At 47.0% G+C, this 19,030-nt stretch overlaps 1 protein-coding gene across 1 annotated transcript in view; it reads right to left on the reverse strand.

The window, feature by feature from the left end:
• MICAL3 (microtubule associated monooxygenase, calponin and LIM domain containing 3) overlaps positions 1–19,030 on the reverse strand; it is a 198,991-nt gene that overhangs the window by 80,122 nt on the left and 99,839 nt on the right. Inside the window, 10 exon segments of the mRNA XM_037847514.1 lie at positions 4,041–4,214; positions 4,662–4,721; positions 4,811–4,923; positions 6,400–6,596; positions 8,550–8,697; positions 11,377–11,473; positions 12,802–12,928; positions 13,915–14,030; positions 15,376–15,633; positions 17,783–17,883. Of these exon segments, the coding sequence (XP_037703442.1) occupies positions 4,041–4,214; positions 4,662–4,721; positions 4,811–4,923; positions 6,400–6,596; positions 8,550–8,697; positions 11,377–11,473; positions 12,802–12,928; positions 13,915–14,030; positions 15,376–15,633; positions 17,783–17,883 (1,391 nt within the window).

The following is a 19,030-nucleotide window of genomic DNA, read 5'->3' on the forward strand; positions in this document are numbered from 1 at the left end:
TCTGGAAAACCACCAGGGAACACAAGAAAGTGCAGGAAATAAGATATAAAATTAAGCAGGGTTCACTAACTGAATACCAGGATACTAGGCCGTGGCTTCCCCGCATTTTGCCCCTCTCCATTGTGCTCCCTTGTGTACTGGGCTGTCTATCATTCAGAGAATCCCTGGCATTTAAGAAGACATCACTCACTCCTGGGCCTCTCTGACCCCTTCCAGAGGAATTCCCCATTCCCCCAGCTCAGGCTGTGTGGGGCAGCACACAAAGCCCGGGGGGTGGGGGCTGTGGAAATTTTGTGGCCTGAGGCAAGAGCTCCACCGTTTCAAACCTCACAGGACAATCTACTGCCAAACCCAGGCAGGTCCCTGTGCAGAGTTTGCCTGCAGGCTGCATTTCTGAGTTCAAAAGGCCAAAGGAATGTGCAGGGAAGAGCCGGGTGTCTACACTGAGAGGAAACAGAGAGAAGCCACTGGCGGCAGACGCTGAGTCGTCATGCACTTCCCCTCCTCCTGCCGTGACCTAGGTTGAAACTGGTCCTTGTGCCAGCTCAGCCGTCCCTGCTGCGCCTGCCGCACGCTCGGGGCCTGCAGTGAGTCCAGGCAGCGCGGCCGCGTTCCTCCAGGGAGAGGAGTGGCGCCAGCAGTCAGAGACAGAGGGTGCCACGGGCACCTGGGGTCCTCTGACCCGTTTCTAGAACATCCGGCACTGCGCTCCAAGGATCTATCTTTTGGGAAATAAGGGCCAGGACTCATGATGCCATCCCGGATGCGATGTTGGGAAAACATTCATGTGTGAATATTATACATTTCACATGGACATAACACCTGTGAGTTACCAACTCTACATAACCTGAAGCACGTAAGGATCAAACAGGCCTTTCCCTGTTCAGGGCTTCTCACATATCAAGTCAGAGCACAGAATCAACCCAGCAGCTGACCTCTGACATTCATGCCGCGGAACCTATGTTTGATTTTAATGACTCTATTCTGCTGCCCCAAGAACCTACCGGTATTCTCGTCATCGACTATGACCAGAAACTCCCCGATGACCAGATATCCAGGCTGACAATACTCTCCACGCGGCACCCGGCACCGAGCCAGAGGCCCCCAGACGCCTCACGAGCAGGAGAAGCACAAGCAGCCCCACCGAATCAACCTCTCAGGCCGGTGAGTACAGCCCAGCCAGCCACGAACCTCTCGGGCCACACCTCCTGCCTTGGGGACATCCCGCAAGCCCGTCCTCAGCTGCCCAGGCAGGCCCACCACCTCACCCCTCACCCCCTTCCCTCCTCCTGGCTCAGATGGCCCTCATGTATCTTAGAAGAATCCCGAGTTTTGGGAATCAAGTTTCAAGTTCACTTTCCCCTTCAATAGATCCTCAACTAAAGTTTACCTTTCAAATCATACCTTCCACCTAGACTTCAGGGCAAAAAGGTAAGGAAATAAAACAGAAGTAAATCTCCAACAGAGTTTTTAGAGAAGACCCCATCTCCTGCCCCACCCCCACTGCCACCCCAGCATAGAGAAAGAGACCGTTTGGCTTCTGTTCTGAGTTTGGACACTGCTTCCAAGGCTTCATCTCAGCCTCATGGGCCCTGCCTTTAACATGGCATATTATTAAAAGAAAGGTGAGAAAGGAACATTTTGCCCTGGATGTAATTTAAATAAAAGCCAACTCACCCACCCCCCACCACCCTGCACTCCCACCCCTGGCAATGGCCGTCACTCCAGCACCAGAGACTGGCGAGGCCGACTGTAGGAGGCGCGGTGGAGTCAAGGCTGGCTCTGCAGACCTCTTGGAAACTTGACTGCCCTCGCTGAAACCAGACCACGAGGCAGCTATTCCCGGCTCCTCAGCATGCCAGGGGCCTGCTCAGCCTCAAACAGGAGAAAACCCCGGAGGAGTCAAAGCCCTCTGCAGGCTTCCCATTACCCCATTACAAAACAGGCACCACCCCATCCCCCGTTTCTTCTTGTCCTCATCTGTTCTGCTTGCCATAAGCACTTTCCCAGGAGACCCTGCTCAGATTTTGGAGAAGTTTCCAAAATGCTATTTTAAATGCAAACAAGACACCAAGAAAATGCTAATGCATGACCTTTGTCCAGGGTCTGAAACAAACAAAAGTCCTAATTCAAGACTCTTTCTCTGGATAACATTTCCCTATTTAACATGGAAGGCTCTCCAGAGACAGGCTACGCAAAAAACCAACCTGAGACAAAAGTTACAACAGCAAAACCCCAAAGGTTAAGGTGCCTGCACAACATGCCACACAGCTCCAGGTAGTTTCATTACTGCCAGACCAACAGCCCTCTGCTTCAACTTGGGGTTTCTCAAATCCCAAGGAGTTAAATATATCTGCAGAATGTTTTCTCAGAGTCATTCCTCGAATGAGCCGAGGTGTCCTGCCCGGAAGCTGGGGTTCTGACGTGCGGGGCGAGTGGGGTAGGCAGGCCCGGGGGGCAGCACCCCTCCTGGCCCCGGGCATTCCTTTACCTGTTTCCACTGGGGGGTGGGGGCAGGGCGGCCCTGCTCAGGCGGGCGGCGGGACGGCTGGCTGACCCTGCGCTCTTGGGTCGGCTGCGACACACAGGTCAGGTATGGTGGGGGCGGGACATGGAGACAAAACAAAATAAAATACATTAAGCGGGAGAAGACACAAGAAAGGCACTCGGAAGACAGACACACATTTATGAGTCAGGGACAGGGCAGAATTAATTCTTAGGAAGTCATACTTACAAAGGAAAGAAAATAACACTACCCTCAGAAAACAAAATAAAATTAAAAAAAAAAGCCCCTCATATAACAGGAAAATGGAAGCTGTGATCCTTTTCCAAGCTAAATGTTCTCTGAGCCTAGATGACTATGAGCCTAGATGACTAATTCTGATTTAGAAAACCAATCTTTCCACCGAAAAGAGGAAAACAAGCTTCTACCAGGGGTGTCCTTCCTCTGTGGCCGGCGTTCCAGAGCTGGAGACCTGGTCCCCTCTGCCTTCCTGAGGCGAGCCGGGGCTCAGGCCGCCAGAGCCTCTGGGCAACCACAAGCCTTTACTGGCAAGTATTACCATCTTCTCTGTGAGCCATGACATGAAATACCAGAGTGTAAGGACCAACCAGCGAAGACTAGATGTGAGAAGCTGATTAAGGCCAGACTCCAAGCAAACTCAGTCCCACCCTCCTGGTCCGCAGGCACAAGGGCTCATGAGGATGTACCAGACGGAGAAGGAGAGAAACAGAATTAAGGGGAGGGCCTTCCTGGCCTTCTGATGCTCTCTGAGGCCGTCAGGGAGTTTTACAAGAAACTTACAGGGAGAATCGCAAAGTCCCAGCCCCTGCTCTGGTAAGAACCTTAGTGACTATCATTCGAGCAGGGCAGAGACGAGACCCGGCATGCACCTGGGTTCCCAGGCTCCTGTCTAGCACTCTCCACATGCCTTAGGGGAGTGCGGCTCAGGGTCCCGGAACAGTCTTTAACACACTCACATGCTCTGACCAAGGAACCCCCTAGGAAATTACTCTGAAACCCGCACACGAGCAAACTCTATACAAGAATGTTTATCACTGCACTTTATAATGCCAACATCCAATGCTACAGGGACAGCTAAGAAAAGCAAGGTACATACATACACATCTCAGAAGATGTAGGTAAAGAGTTTGGAACAATGTGGGAATGTGCCTAAAGCTAAATGAAAAAAGCCCAAGAGAAAAGTGTATGTTAAGAATGATGTCCACTATGAAAACAAGAACACGCTGAAAAAAGACCAGAATATAACACAGCGAAGTATGAGCAGAATTATGGGTGGCTTGATTCTTTTTACCATACTTGTTAACACTTTCCTTAACAAGCACATGCTTCTTTTACCATTTAAATGTCTATACGTGTGCGAATATACACACGCATATACAGATACACGGACACGGATGCTCAGACGAGGGAAGACCAGGCACCAGCCCAGAGCCTGTGAACCCTGTGACTACCAGGACCCCTCCTCCCTGTTCAACCAGAGGAAACCCCGACAGGCCAGGTGTGACGTGGGCCTTACCTGTCTGTGGATGCCGGTGGACTGTGGGGGCGCATTCTCTTCAAACTTGGCCAGCAGCTGGGTTGCCATGTACTTGACTTTGTTCTGGTTGCCAAGGGCGGCGTCCATCCTCCTGTCAGTCAGCGTGCTCACCAGCGGGGGCCGCTCTCCACGGGAGCCCCGGGGGGCTTCGTCCTGGTGAACACCAACCACCAAGAACCAGCCTCTGTTACAGGAGGACCCCGCCCCCCAGACGCTTTTCCACTGAAGAAGAAGTGCGGTCATGCCTGCCACCGCGGCTGGTACTTTTGCTCGAAGTTGAGCTTAACAGCTACCTTCCAGGTTCCAATCTCAGGATGGAGTGAGCAGTAGAAAAAGGCACTCAGACTGTAGCTGGTGGTGTCATGTCCCAGAAAGCCACTGCCCTTTGCCAAATGTGTGATTGCAAAGGAAAAAAAGTCCTAGTGCATGTGTGTGTATACACACCCTTGGATCCTCCCCCTCAAATCAGAAAAAGCACCTGCCATGGAAATTCTCAGAAGGTGGAGCATGAATACTAAAAGACCCAGCAACACAATCTGGAGGAATTAGGATCTAAGCCACTTCAGCATCACATTCTAGCCAAACCCAGATGATTCTCACCTCCTCAGACTGACTGGTCTTTCTCCTCTTTCCAGCGCTGTCCACGTCCTTCTTTTTATCCTGTGCCAAGAGAGGAGGGAAGGTGCATTACTCTGCTCCCCAGACTCTGCCATCAGGCTCTGCGCCTGCAGAAAGACTCCTCCATTTACCTTGGGAGAGCGCTTCCGAGAGATGGTCTGGCCCAGCTTGCTTAGGAAGGAGATGGGGGATTTGGTGCTGGCTATCAGGATGGCCTTCTCCTCGGCATTCAGGTCCACGGTGTCTGTGAACAAAACCCAGCCGAGTCCGAGGATGGCCTGGAGCAGGGCCCAAGGACCTGACCAGAACTACTCTCCTGTACAGGCGCTCGCGTCTGGAAGCACAGGAAGCTCTGATGGCTCACAACCTCCGACAAAAACCCACAGATTTTAGCAGAAAAATCCACCGAGGAAATGCCTGCTTAGGTCTGGATGCTGAGCCTTCTCTTTCCTATCCACACAAAGTCAACCCCCTTTTTCCCAATCCACTTTGGTTACAAAAAACCTGCTTCTGCTTTTTAAAAGTTGGAATCTGCCTGTGATCGATATTTATAACACAGTGCTTAGGCCTATACCTTTCTGATAAAAATCTCAGGGTTGGGAGAGAGAGAGAGAAGAGCAGAGCAGATGTGTAAGTTGCGCCACTGGTTTTGGTGGATGCAAACACCAGGCACTCAGCTGCACACTAAGGGGATGTGCCCTCAAAGGAAGGGTCTCCTAGATGGGCACAGTAACGCTAGAGTTGTGGCTCTCTATTGGAAGAACTGCACAGCTAATCAGGGAAAAGCCATGGATACCTACGACAGTTCTGGGCTAGAGGACACCAGAGGGTAGTCCCACAAACTTGTGGGCTTAACTAGTAAAAATAGTAATGATTTTAAAATTAATAATTGAAACCGATAATAAATAGTTAACAATTGTTTCTTCCATTTGCCAAACATTCCTCTTAGCGTATCAGGATTTAATGATATATTATCCCTGTTTTACAAATGGGGAAACTGAGGCACAGAGAAATTTAGTAACTTGCCTATGGTCAAGCAAACAGAAGTACTGGGGTGGGGTACAAACCAGGTCAGGCACCAGAGTCTACACTCTTAAGCACTGTGCTGCGTGTACTCCGTGGGACGCTACAGCAGACTGAGGGCCAAGGACTGACCTGTGGCAAGCAACAAGAGACAGGAGAAACCAGAGAAGCCAGAGAAGGAACAGTTACAGAACAAAGAAGAATGAGGCAAGTATGGCACAGGACCACGGAAGCCGAGAGGAAGAGAGTGTTAAGGAAAAGGACATCGTTCCACAGTGTGCAATGATGCAGAAGAGAAAAGTGCACGAGAGATGAGGAATGAGAACAGAATATGGATTTGGTGATTCTTCCTGGCTGTGGAGAGCAGTGTGGGTAGAGCAGCAAAGCAGAAGCCAGGCTGCAAAGCAGTGAGGTGGTGGAGGCCACAGGCACGTTCCACTTTTTCAAAAAGGCTGGTTCTGAGAGAAAGGGCATGAGAAGGTGGCAGAGTCAAGGAAAAGATCTCGTGAGAAGGATGAGGGGGAGAATGGGTGGTTGAGGACACACTGGAGAACAGAAAAACGAGGGAGCAAAGTTTCAGAGACATCCCCTGACAAAGCAGGCTGAAGTTAGCTTCGGGTGTTCTGGATGAAGGATGCAGCTGGACGGGGAGAGGGGAAAGCCAGGCGAGGGTGCAGCAGGTGACAAAGGGTCTTACCACTGGAGGGGAGTGAGTCCTTAAACATCTCGTAGAACTGCGTCAGGTACATCACCATGGACAGCTTGTCAGGCTCCCCCACAGAGGCCATTTCTTTGCCTGTCATGATGGGAGGGACGCCCAGCTCCTTCTCAGCAATATCAAAGGCCAGCTGGTTGTTCTTCTCAACATTCTGCTCATCTAGAGAATCAAAGTCTCTGAGAAACAGGATAAGAAAAGCAGATCAGGATGGGTTGGCTGTCCCCAACCCAGAAAAGACAATGATCAGGAAGTCATCATAATTTTTTGACCCTTTGGCTAAAATCTAGGGTCCATTGCATCGCTAAAGTCTGAAAGCAACACTGATTTTATTTCAGCTCTTTTTCTCTTCCCTTTTACTAACAAAACATCTACTTAAGAAGTAAAGGAAATGAGAGTCAAAGTTGAAAAACACCCTCATTTATCTAGTTAACAAGAATTTCTGACTAAAACATAAGCTCAGGAATAGGAATTATCTTTAATATGTGTTCTCCTGCACCTTGGGTGTGTTATGTGGGCATCAAACAAATGTTAGATGATAAAAATCCTATTTGGATCAGACTGCTTATAAAGGCCTGGGATTATCACCACTTTATCCCTTAGAACTGACAAGCTGTTATTGTACTAAATCAGCTCTGGTAAATGTTACTCAGCCTTCTCCTCCTAGGGAAATTCCAAAACCTTCAGCACAAGTGTTTCCATTGCTAAATTTCCTGACTTTTCCCAAGTATTTAGATTAACTAGCATTTCCCACAGGGTTTTAAGCTCCTTGCTCTTCAATCAGAATGAAGACTGATAGCATTCTTCTTTAGATGATTTCAGAACTGGGCAGGACTTCTTTGACGTTAACCTACTGACCCCATAGCAGCCCTTGTTCATTTTTTATTCCTTTTCTCTGTAGAGGAAGCCTGTTAAACGATGGCGGCCTCATCCTGAACTAAGTCTTTGTAGTCTAAACAATGCCAAACTGCCTACCACTGCTCTGTGTTCTGCTCCAAGATAACTAACTCCCCTAGACCTTCCCCAGGTGGCCTTCTGCTACTTCTAACAGGAATGTGCCCCTCGGCGCCTGCTCTCAGCCCTCCAGCCCACTGCTAGGTTCTCTCCTGCTACTTCCACCTTTGTGCTTTTGTCCCTTGCCTTCCCTCTGGAATGGAACCGCCTCACCTGTCCCATTTTGTAAAAGCACTCTGTGCCACTTAGCACCATCTTTCTCCAATTGCTCCCCTGGCCCCCCTTTTTTGGTGGTGGTAGGGGGATAAGCCCAACTCCACTTACCTTCTACCAACCTCTGGTTGAGCTAACAGACTGGTGGTCCAGAGGTCACCTACCTTTACCCAAGCAGACCCTCATCCCCATACGAGGTGAGGCTCTTTTCACTACCTCTTGCCTCACCAGCTTATGATCATCACATAAATAGGGAGACTGTGTCTTTTAGGCTGCCGTAAGCAGTCATTAACACAAAGCACACAAAACTGGGGCCCCTAAGTGGACTTCATGATAAGACAGATAGGCAGCCAAAAAAACAAGTCGACATGCTTATTGAATCTTTTTGTTTGGCTTCCATGGTAACAAGTGTCTGGGGGGAAATCAGAGCGTGCTGACCACCAGCTGCTGGCCTGGGCCGTGCGAGCCTGCCAAGTCTGTGGACAGGTGAGGGGAGAATAGCCAAAAGAGATGGCTTTGGTATACGTGGGCAGGGGGACTAGAGTTCCGTGGGCTTGCTGGAGTATGTTTGCGAAAAGCACAGTCCTTCACAAAGAGACAATACCAGTGAGCCATCATAAATCGGGTAAGTATCCATTGTTTTTTGTTTTGCTGGTAGTGACATAGTTGCCTGGAGCCAGCCAAGTGTTCCAGCCAGGTCTCCCTTGTGACCAACAGCACTGAGAGAGCCGGCCCAAACAAAGAGTTCAAGCCGCGGCCAATGCACAGAGTTTTCCTTTGTGTGAAATTAACAGGCCCAGGTGGGTGCTAAAACCCGTGTTTTACTTTAGGAGTTCTGGGACTTTAAGGTATTTTACTGTGTTCCTCAGTCTAGCAACAAGTACAAGATGTGGCTACGCAATGGCAGGGTGATCCGAGATCGTTTGGGAATATAAAATAAAACACAAAGTTTGGTCACGACTTACATCAGATCAGGGCGATATCTGTGGATAATTGCACAAAGAGCCAGGCCGCTTTTCCAAGACATGGTGAGATCTGTCACACTGACCCCCGCGTAGCCATCTGTCTGCCTCTGGCACCAACCCAGCAGTTTGCTTGAACGAGCTACAGACTCTAAAACAACAAAAAAATTATCATTACAAGTGTGGTCAACCTAGTGATAGTCATGTAGGCTCCTCTTTTGTGGTACACACACCCCGTGTAAGAACCAGTTTTCAAAAGGAAACCTGAGGAGGAAGAAGTTATGCAACTGCTATCCAGAGAGCAGAATTTAAGGTAGACAAGAAGCCACTCGATTCCCCAGACTCGGGGGTCAGAGTCCACGGCCCTGACACAATGACCCATCACACTTAGCCCGACCTGGATGGAAGAGGGCCACCTACTGAGATGTCCCCGCGCTGGGGGAGCCCCAGGATTTCCCCGGAGCATTGTCTGGCAACCCTGGAGGATTAGATTAGAAGGGGCTCTCCTCTGTCCGGCAGCACACTAACCCAGCAGCAGACAGAGCCCTGAAGTGCACGTTCCAAGGTCTGGAGTACTGCACCAGCTGAAGACACTCTGTAGGGCTACGCTGGCAAGGCCAAGGACCCCACACCAGAACCGTCTCTCAGGCCAGGCTGGACTCCCTGAATGGTAAGTCACTACCTACTGAAAATCCGAACAGGCACACAAATACATATGGAGGTTTTTCCGGCATTGATAATATCTTCTGAAACCTGAACAGCCTTTATAGAAACGAGTTTTTCTTAATCGCCTCAGAATAGCTTTATATGGATCATTTAGGACACCCCGAGAACTCCTGTTTGTGTCTGAGCAGGGTCCTTTATTTAAGGCAGCTGAAAACATTTAGCCGTGGACCAAGGTACTTCATTTCGAAAGGCCACCACCAGGACTCACCACTGTGGGTCAACTTTGGGGTAGTTTGGGAATTCACTGGGTTCTCCATTTCTATAATTTGTGAACATAACAGGATAAACACAACATATCGTCAAAGGCCTGCTTCCCTTCAGCTTTTTCACAGTGAAAAATGTGTATTGCAACTACACAGAAAACCACCCCCGGTGCCAGGATCAGAAATCTCTTGGCTTCGGAAATTAGCTTTATTCAGCTGCTTCCCGAATCTGTATGTATCCATCCATCCGATAAGTACTGGGCAACTTCAATGTGATCCAAGGTACACTCTCTGCTTTCAAGATGACATTCGAACAAAATGTGGTATACACACACGATGGAATACTACACGGCAGTAACTAAGAAAGAACTATGTAGTGAAACGTATGACAACATGGATGAACCGTGAAGACATGATGCTGTGTGAAATAAGTCAGACACAAAAAGAGAAACATTATACGCTACCACTAATGTGCACTCTGTGAAAAATGTACAATAAATGTTTTATATTGTAGAATGTAAGGGACCTAGTGATAGACAACAAACAGTGAAGGGGGAATGATAGTCTAGTAAGAACAGGTAATTTATGGAGGGCAAGTAATGTTATGGGAATGCTCAGGAACAACTATGATTTGTTAATTTTGGGGGGGATATGGTAGGAACGAGTTGGCAGAAATGTAGTTGTTTTAAGTTATGTTTTTCTCCTTTGGTTATGGTTTGTATATTTTCTTGGGGTAGGGTAGGAACATGTTGGAAGCAATTTAGTTATTTTAGGTTATCTGTTTTTCTTATTCCTTTGTTTTGGTTTTGTTTGGAAGGTTTTTTTTTTTAATTTTTTTTAAATTTTTTGATAAAGTTAAAAAAAAAAAAGATGACATTCAAGTGGAGAGAGACAATCAGGCATTCAACTGCCTGTTGTCATCGTACTCACCTGGGGGGCCTCGTAGCACTTCAAATTCAAAATGCCCAAACGGAACAAAGCCTTTTCCCTCAAACCCTCTCACGTAACCACCTCTATCTATCTATCTTACCTCAGAATGCAATCAACTGCCAACATCCCGTTCCTTCCTATCCTCTCACACATAATAAATCATGGCAATGACAGTAACACCTACCACTTCTGAGCACCAGGCATCACAACAAGCACCACACACTTCTAGCATCCTCATGACCACACCAGGGGGTAGGTATTGTCACCCCCATTTCATAAACAAGGAAACTGAAGTTCAAAGACGTTAAGGACCTATTCAAGGCCACACACTTCACAAATGGCCAGGCCTTGGAGTGGAACCTGGGTGCCTCTGGCCCCAGCCCAGACGTCCTCCCACTGCACCTCACTGCCTTCCCCTTCCCCATCCCTGCCATCAACACCAGATTTAACTCAAAGTACTGCAGCGCTTTTCTACCTGGTCTCCTTGCCTCCGGCATTTCCCTTCTCCAGTACATCTTACATTTGGCTGACCAGATATTCTCAGGTCACGCTCCTTCGGGGGTCTTTGCACACAAAATACAGAATGACCTTTACCTCTACGACCCAGCTGAAATGCCACCACTTCCTCCGTAAAGCCTTATCCGTAACTTCAGCTGACTCTCTCTTTTGAGGGCAGTACCTCCACCTGATTTGTCTTGACACCCCCACAGCACCTTAGACCAGGGTTTCTCAACCTTGACATTACTGATATTTTTGGCCAGATAACTCTTTGTGATGTGGACCAACCTGTGCGCTGCGGGAGGCTCAGCAGCACCCTGGGCTTCCACCCACTGAACGCCTGGGGAGCAAAATCACCCCTGGCGGAGAACCCCTGCCTCAGTGAGTGCAGTCCACAATAACTGCTCAGCGAAAGGGCGGCAGCTTCTCCAAACAGGAGGCCTTCATTTCAGAAGGCCACCACCAGCACTCACCATTGCGAGTCAACTTTGGGGTAGTTCGGGAATTCACCAGGTTCTCCATTTCCAGATGAATGTCTTTCGTTTCTCCAGTATCATATAAATGGCGCACCTGGCAGAAAGTCAGAAAAGTGGAAAAGAAGGATTATTAAACACCAGGCGACAATTTCCCACCCCAAAACAGACTGATTGAGGCAAAAAGGCTAGGAGAGCAGACTGGGCAAAGTTTAGATGGAGGTTATGATGATGCTTTTTAAATCCTTTATGGAATAAGGGGGAGTTATAGATAAACACACACTAAGGTAATCCCCAAGAAAAGCATGTCTCGAAAAACCATAAAAATCTTGATTTGGTCTACGATGAAGCCAAAGACCAAAACTTCTTTGTTGAGGAGGGAGAAACTCAATTACATCCCAATGAATGAAGGAGGGAGCTCACTGACAATCTCATGCTCTAAGCAAGAGAGAGCAGGACTGCTCCAGCACTGCCAGCTCCTACCCTGATGACACTCGAATGTCTGTAGCTACAATTAACCTAAGGAATATGCAGCAGGAGCTCCATGTTCTGGAACCCTCCAAGAACCAGAAGAGGTTGTGTCAAGAATTAGCTTCTCAGCCATGGGGTCCCTCTGAGAGTCTCTGTTGGACATCGGGGCTGCCCATGAGCCACAGATTTAAGGACACCTTAGAAACGCACTCCACATAAATACAGAAAGCCTAAGGTGAGAACTTCAGGTAGAACATGAACAAAAACCACCCCAGGACATAGGCAAATAGACCTAATGGGCTCCTTCCTAAACACTGGTCTGCTCTCTGGGATTATCAGGCTTTGTATTTCTAAGATGTCATTCTCCAGTGAAGGAAAGGAGGCTTTAGAAAGTCTGAGAAACAACTCAGTAGGGTCAAAAAGTTCATGAATAATAATAATAGTATCTTTTACTTACAGGGAGTGGTTTTATCTTTCAAAGTTCTTTCTCATGAATGGCCTCACTCGGCCCCACAATGATCCTGTTAATATGCAGGGATCACTATTTCCATTTTACAGGTGAAGAAACTGAGGTTCTGAGAGAGTGAAATAACATGTCCGAGGCATGGGTGATTGGTGGCAAAGACGGAAGTCCTGCCGCCTGACTACTGAGCAAGTGCACTGTTCCCCACTCCCCTACAATTTGCGTTAGGAGGCACGGAACCCAGTCCTGGGTCCACCATCTTTTGCCATGTCTGACCTGCCAATCATTCAACAGCTCTCTGCCTTAGGGCTCAGTCTGTTGATGGAAAATCCTATCTATTTCAGCCACTTCTGAGAGAGATCTACATGGATTACTAAAGAAGTGTCATGCATATCATTGGTATTACTATTTAGACATATGTCAATTCATTGAAGGTCTGATCTGTCCCAAGAACCAGCCCGAATGCGGATGACTGGCCACTTGGCGCTTACCTGGCTTGGCCGGAGGAAGTTGATGTTAATATTGGGATACCTGGTGACAGGGTCGATGCTGTATTGGCTGAAGTTTTTACTCACATTCTCGGGGGTGGTCTGAGGCAGCAACCTATAAATGCTTTCCCTGCAACGACAGTCAGAAATGCACTCAGAGCAGCGACAAACACCACAAATGCCATCCTCTCCTTTTATAGTGTATCTGTTTTGTGACAGTCCACCAAACTCTTTGAGGGACACAACCAACCCTACTCCTTGACCAGTTTCCTCCAATCCAATATCAGCCCTGCTTCCCATGCCTGCTCCCCTCCATGATTCCAAAGGATCTGGACTGGTTTAGGGCCTTGGAGAACAGCAACCACAATGCTTTGGGCAGCGACAAATGCTTGACTCTAATTTAGAAGGCAACTCACGGTTTTGCTTTGTTTTTTAAAAGCATGCCACTGTTAACTTTCATTTTTCAGAAAATCACAGATGAAGAAAGAACTTGCTACCAAATTTAGCCAGAACGTCTTATGCAGCAGACTTGAGAAATGATAAAATGAGATGGCAACTCTGTTTCATCCAGGAGACCTGATTTCTCTAGTTCTTTATCAGTAAGTTAGTTTTTGGTAGGCATTAGTTATCAGCAATCAACATCATTTGTAAAAATCTTCAAAACATCTGACTTTGGGGGTTTATGTAATATTAAGCAGTTGGCATTCTCCTTTGAATTCAAGGTCTCTTTCAATTTTTTCTCCCTGGCAGCAGGTTCCCCACCACCACACTGCCTTGGTTAGCACACGCCTTCCTGGTTTCACAGCAAGAGGATTCACCGTTTTCATCTTTGTTCATGTGACTGTCGAAGGAAGCGGGCACCATGCTTCAACACTATATAGACTCAGACACCATTTGTCAGTAACAAACGCAATTTGGAATAGAGCAGGTAGACTAGATTCTCTTTAGGATACCACAATTTTATGACTTAGCATCTCGCTTTTCCTCTCTTACATATGAAAATACCTTTAAGAAAGGAAGAAAGAGAGAAGGAATAAAGAACCTGTCTTCTGCCTTGAAAGCACACCACTCCTCACCCCCGTGTCCTCCCAGATGGCCCGGGGTGGCTCCCCTTACCTCTCCGCCAGCACTTCCAGGGGGCTCGTTCCCAGGGACCAGCTCCGTACCATCCAGGCCGAGTCCATAGCAGCCAGGAAGCCTCGGGCTATTCCTGTTCCCATGGGCCAGAAAGGCTATGAAGGAGGCAAAAAAGAATTGAAATGGATCACCCCTTAGAAGAGGGAAACGAAACTAAGGAACAAAGAAAGAATTTGTTGAGGGTACTGTGCTGGATTGGACGTATTATGTCCCCCAAAATGCCATGTTCTTTGATGCAATCTTGTGGGGGCAAATGTATTAGTGTTGATTAGGCTGGAATCCCTTGAGTGTTTCCATGGAAATGTGACTCAATCCACTGTGAGTGAAACGTTTGATTGGATAATTTCCATGGAAATATGGACCCTGCCCATTCAGGGTGTGTTTGATTTTATCACTGGAGTCCTATATAAGAGCTCACAAACAGAAGGACCTCAGAGCAGCTGAGAGTGACATTTTGGAGATGGCCATTGAAAGCAGACTTTTGCTGACACTTTGGAGATGCTAGCCCAGTGTTTGCTCCAGAGAAGCTAAGAGAGAGATCAAAAGGCCCCGAGACCAACATTTTGAAGAACGCACAGGAGCTGAGAGAGGAGCTGGAACACAACCCAGGACGAACAGATGCCAGCCACATGGCTTCCCAGCTAACAGAGGTTTTCCAGATGCTATTGGCCTTCCTTTGGTGAAGGTGTACTTCTGTTGGTACCTTAATTTGGACACTGTTATGGCCATCACACTGTAAATTTGTAACCAAATAAACCCCCTTTATAAAAGCCAGTCAAAGTGTGATTATGAAGACCTTGTGGATCACACCCCCTTTATCTAGTGTATGGATGAGTAGAAAAATGGGGATAAAAACTAAAGGACAAATGGGGTGGGATGGGGGGATGATTTGGGTGTTCTTTTTTCACTTTCATTTTTTATTCTTGTTCTGGTTCTTTCTGATGTAAGGAAAATGTTCAGAGATAGATTGTAGTGATGAACGCATAACTATGTTATCATACTGTGGACAGTAGATTGTATACCATGGATGATTATATGGTGTGTGAATGTATTTCAATAAAACTGAATTTAATAAATAAATAAATAAATAAATAAATAAATAAATAAATAAATAAATAAAAAAAGCCAGTCAATTTCTGGTATTTTGCATAATGTCAACATTAGCAAACCGGAACAGTTGGTATTTGGCAACTGCTCAGATACAGGACTTCCTTACGTCACAGAAGTGCAGGGTTCCCCTCTAGCCTCGGTGCTCACACTGAGTCTGGGGTCCTGGTGGCCTGTGACCCATCCCTATTCCCTAATGTGACCCCTGCAGGGGGTTTACCTACACCCACAGTTCCAAGAATGCCCATGCTCATGCCACAGCCCAGGCTGCCCGGGTACATTCCTGAGAGAGACCACGGCTCCACCAGAAAGTGCTGCCATCCTGGTACCCACCTCGAGGAGGCTGTCCCCCACCAGGGCCACCAGCAACTGGTGCCCGTTCTGTTCCCGCACCAAGGCCGCGTTCTCAGAGGCGTACATGCAAGTGAAGTCGAACATGGCCACGTCAGGCTGTCCATAGTGGTTGATGGCGAAATCTAGAGATGGCAGCTGCTGCTGGGTAGAGAAGTCCGCCGCCTCTCTGGCGTAGCTGAGCAGAGCCTCTTGATCCACATTCTCCCGAGAGAGCAAGAGCTCTGTGTCAGTGTAGTCCTGTCTCCAAAGAGAGAAGAGGCTCAAGCTGGAAAAGCCCAGGCGGAGAGGCCAGAGCTCAGCCAGAACTATTCTATGTGCGTAAGACATTACTCAGTTTCATGGCCATTCCTGACTTCCTCAAATGGTCTGACATTCCAAAATCAAGTCCTCTAAACAAATTAAAAAGAAAGGGGGCAGGAAGGGATGTTTCTAAGAGAGCACAGACTGTGCCCTGTGAAGACGCAGTCCTGGCTTCTCCATTTATTCAGATCAAGTCACCTCTTCTTTTGACGCTGTCCAAGTGCTCTGTGATCTGAAAAGGCATTTCCTAGTTGATGATATTATTGGCAATTATTATCTTCTAGGCAGCAAATGGTTTGTGATCAATAGGACCACAGGAAACACTCAGCCTTGCAGGTCTCATCAAGCCCAAGAGAGAACCTGAAAGCTTTACTGCCACAAAGACGTGGAGGGAGCAGCAGCAGCAGCCCAGGAGCTGGGAAGGAATATATCGACAATAGAGGGAGGTTTTCAAAATAATAATAAGATTCTGAAAGGTTCTACAGACATACTAGCAAAGAAAAGCAATGATGAGAGAGAAACAGCTTTCCACAGAAAGGACCAAAAAACCCTTTCTCTGCTTGGGAGGTCTGTGGCACCCAAAGCCAAGTCTTTATTCTCCTAAAGTGGGGCCTCGAGTTCCCAAGTGCCCCTTATGGGGTACTTTTGGCCACTGCTACGAAATGTTAAAAGCCAAAATGCAAACACTCGAGTGGGTCGAGTAGCACTGTTTGCTCAGCACTGAGTGAGGCCCACAGTGGCTTCAGTACAGAGCAGCACAAGAAGGCATGGTCCCCGCCCTCGAGAAATCAAGAGGGAAAGTAAATCGTGCCTTGAATTTCTAGACTGTTACTATGTAATTCAACGGATATATATAATCTGCCTAAGATGGTGGTAGACGTAAGTCTTAACTTAGTCTCAAGGCATGCCGAATGATTCAGGGGTTATATCTCACTGATAGCAATGTAATAGCCTCAAACAATCAACCACCCAATTTTATAAAGCTTCCCACCAAATACATCCTGCTTATGCTTCTGAAGAAGGGTCTGTGCAGACTGCTCTGTTCTGTTCTCCCTCCACCTCGGGGCTGGCTCATGGCGGGAAGGGAGACTGTGCTGCAGCTCTGTGCCCCTCAGCGCCTCCCCACTCTGTCCTCAGATACGGCAGCAGTGTCATTCACACTGAAGGGACCTGATTCATTATCACCCTACAAAGACAAAACGACGCCCTGAGTCCGGGCTGAGAATCTGGAGGGGACAGTCAGAGCCTGGTCACCTGGTTGGCACAGCTGGCACCTCCTCCTGTTTACACTTCTTGCTCGCCACCCGGGGATGGCAATAATCTCTGGACCAGGGAGAGGCCCCCTTCACAGGATTAACACCAAGCATCTCACTCAGAACACATGCAGGCCAATGAAACCAGAAACAGACTTAAGAAACCCTCCTGAAGGAACCAGCCGCCCTGTGATTCTCTAATTTCGCATTTCAGATGATTGTCTCAGGAAACGCCATATATTAGTGGCCTGGAAAAAAGGCTGAGCTGGACCTGGCTAAGGATGGACATTCAACTGGGTCGTGAAGAGGTCCTGATCCAGAAACTGTTCCCTGGACTGTGGATAACTGTATCTACAGTGAAAAAAGAACCATCATCAGGCTCCTATAAATACCAATTGCTGCTTCTTGGTCAACCTCCCTTCCCTCTAGCCCCCCACCTCCCAAAAGAAGACCTATTAAGCAGCCAACAGCCATATATGGGATTCACTATAAACACAAAATGAATCACCTAAAACTTAACTGAATATTTATATATGAAATGATATCTGTGACTTGTTTTGGAACAATCCAATGGCGGGAGAAGAAGTGGGTTGGGCTACTATCAAAACAGTATTGTCCATGTGCTGATTAACTATTAAAGCTATGTGATGGGCACAAAGGGAAAAGTTCAACTAAAAAAATACCAATGAGGAAAACACATGCTCAGGACACTAGTTAGATGCTCGCTTTCATTCCCCTGCAGGAAAATCCACCAGAGAATAGAATTCTTTTTCTTGACGGTCACATTAACCATACAACATTATAAAAAGGTTTGAAAGAAATCCATTGCTCACATGCAGTATCACCCCTTTGTCCAGTAAACTCTGCTTTTTGGCTGTCATTACGAAATAGTGTGTGTCGTCTTTGTAATAGACGATGTTCTCCAAATCAATACCTGCAACCAGAAAACAAACATGTGCATGTAAGAGTTGGCGGAGATGCAGGTACATTAGGGTGCCGGAAATATCGTACATGGGTCCAAAGAGACCAGAGGACAAAACTCCTGGCAGGGAAAGAGAAATAAAAAAAAATTTCTGAGCCCAGCCTCTCATTTCCTGCATGAACAGTGCATGGCAAGAAGGGCAGCTCTGCTTCTCTTGGCTCTACTCTGTGGTTCAGTCAACACCCTAAATTATCCTGAAAACAATGACCAACCAGAAGTAGAAATATACAGCTGGGAAGCCCAATAGCAGCAAAAAAAACAGGCTAACCTCTAACAAGAGAGTTTGGGTAGCTATCAGGTTAAACCACTTGGATAAGCATCAAGACAACTTTATGCCTCGAAGCAGAGGGTGAACCATTGACATCTTAATTCAATTAATCTAAAAAAATCAGATGGAATGGAAAGCAGTCACGTTCTAGAAAGCATAGAATTATGGCACATTTTTGTTACAGCAAAATATCTAAGCTAATCTATTCAAAAGCTTTCACAGGAACTATCAAACTGCAACCCAGTAGCCTTGACTCCTGAAGACAACTGTAAAGCAATGTAGATTACAAGGGGTGACAGCATGATTGTGAAAGCCTTGTGGATCATACTCCCTTTATCCAGTGTTAATGGATGAGTAGAAAAATGGGGACAAAAACTAAATGAAAAATAGGGTGGGACTGGGGGGATGATTTGGGTGTTCTTTTTTATTTTTATTTTTTATTCTGATTCTTTTTGGTATAAGGAAAATGTTCAAAAACAGATTGGGGTGATGAATGCATAACTATATGATGGCACTATGGACAGCTGATTATACACCATGGATGACTGTATGGTATGTGAATATATTTCAATAAAACTGAATTTAAAATAAAAAAAGGAAAAAATAGATTGGGGTGATGAATGCACAACTATATGCTGGTACTGTGAAGAACTGATTGCATACTTTGGATGATTGTATGATATGTGAAAATATCTCAATAAAATCGAATTAAAAAAATAAAAGGCTTTCGCAGGACAATCTCAGTCCTGGCTAGCACGTGGTTGCTTTCAAGCCCAAAGTGGAGCTCAAGAAGACTACACACTCATATCTAAAGCCAGGCTCTCCTCGAAG

Source organism: Choloepus didactylus, chromosome 8, assembly GCF_015220235.1.
Source record: "Choloepus didactylus isolate mChoDid1 chromosome 8, mChoDid1.pri, whole genome shotgun sequence".
NCBI classification, from domain to species: Eukaryota; Metazoa; Chordata; class Mammalia; order Pilosa; family Megalonychidae; genus Choloepus; species Choloepus didactylus.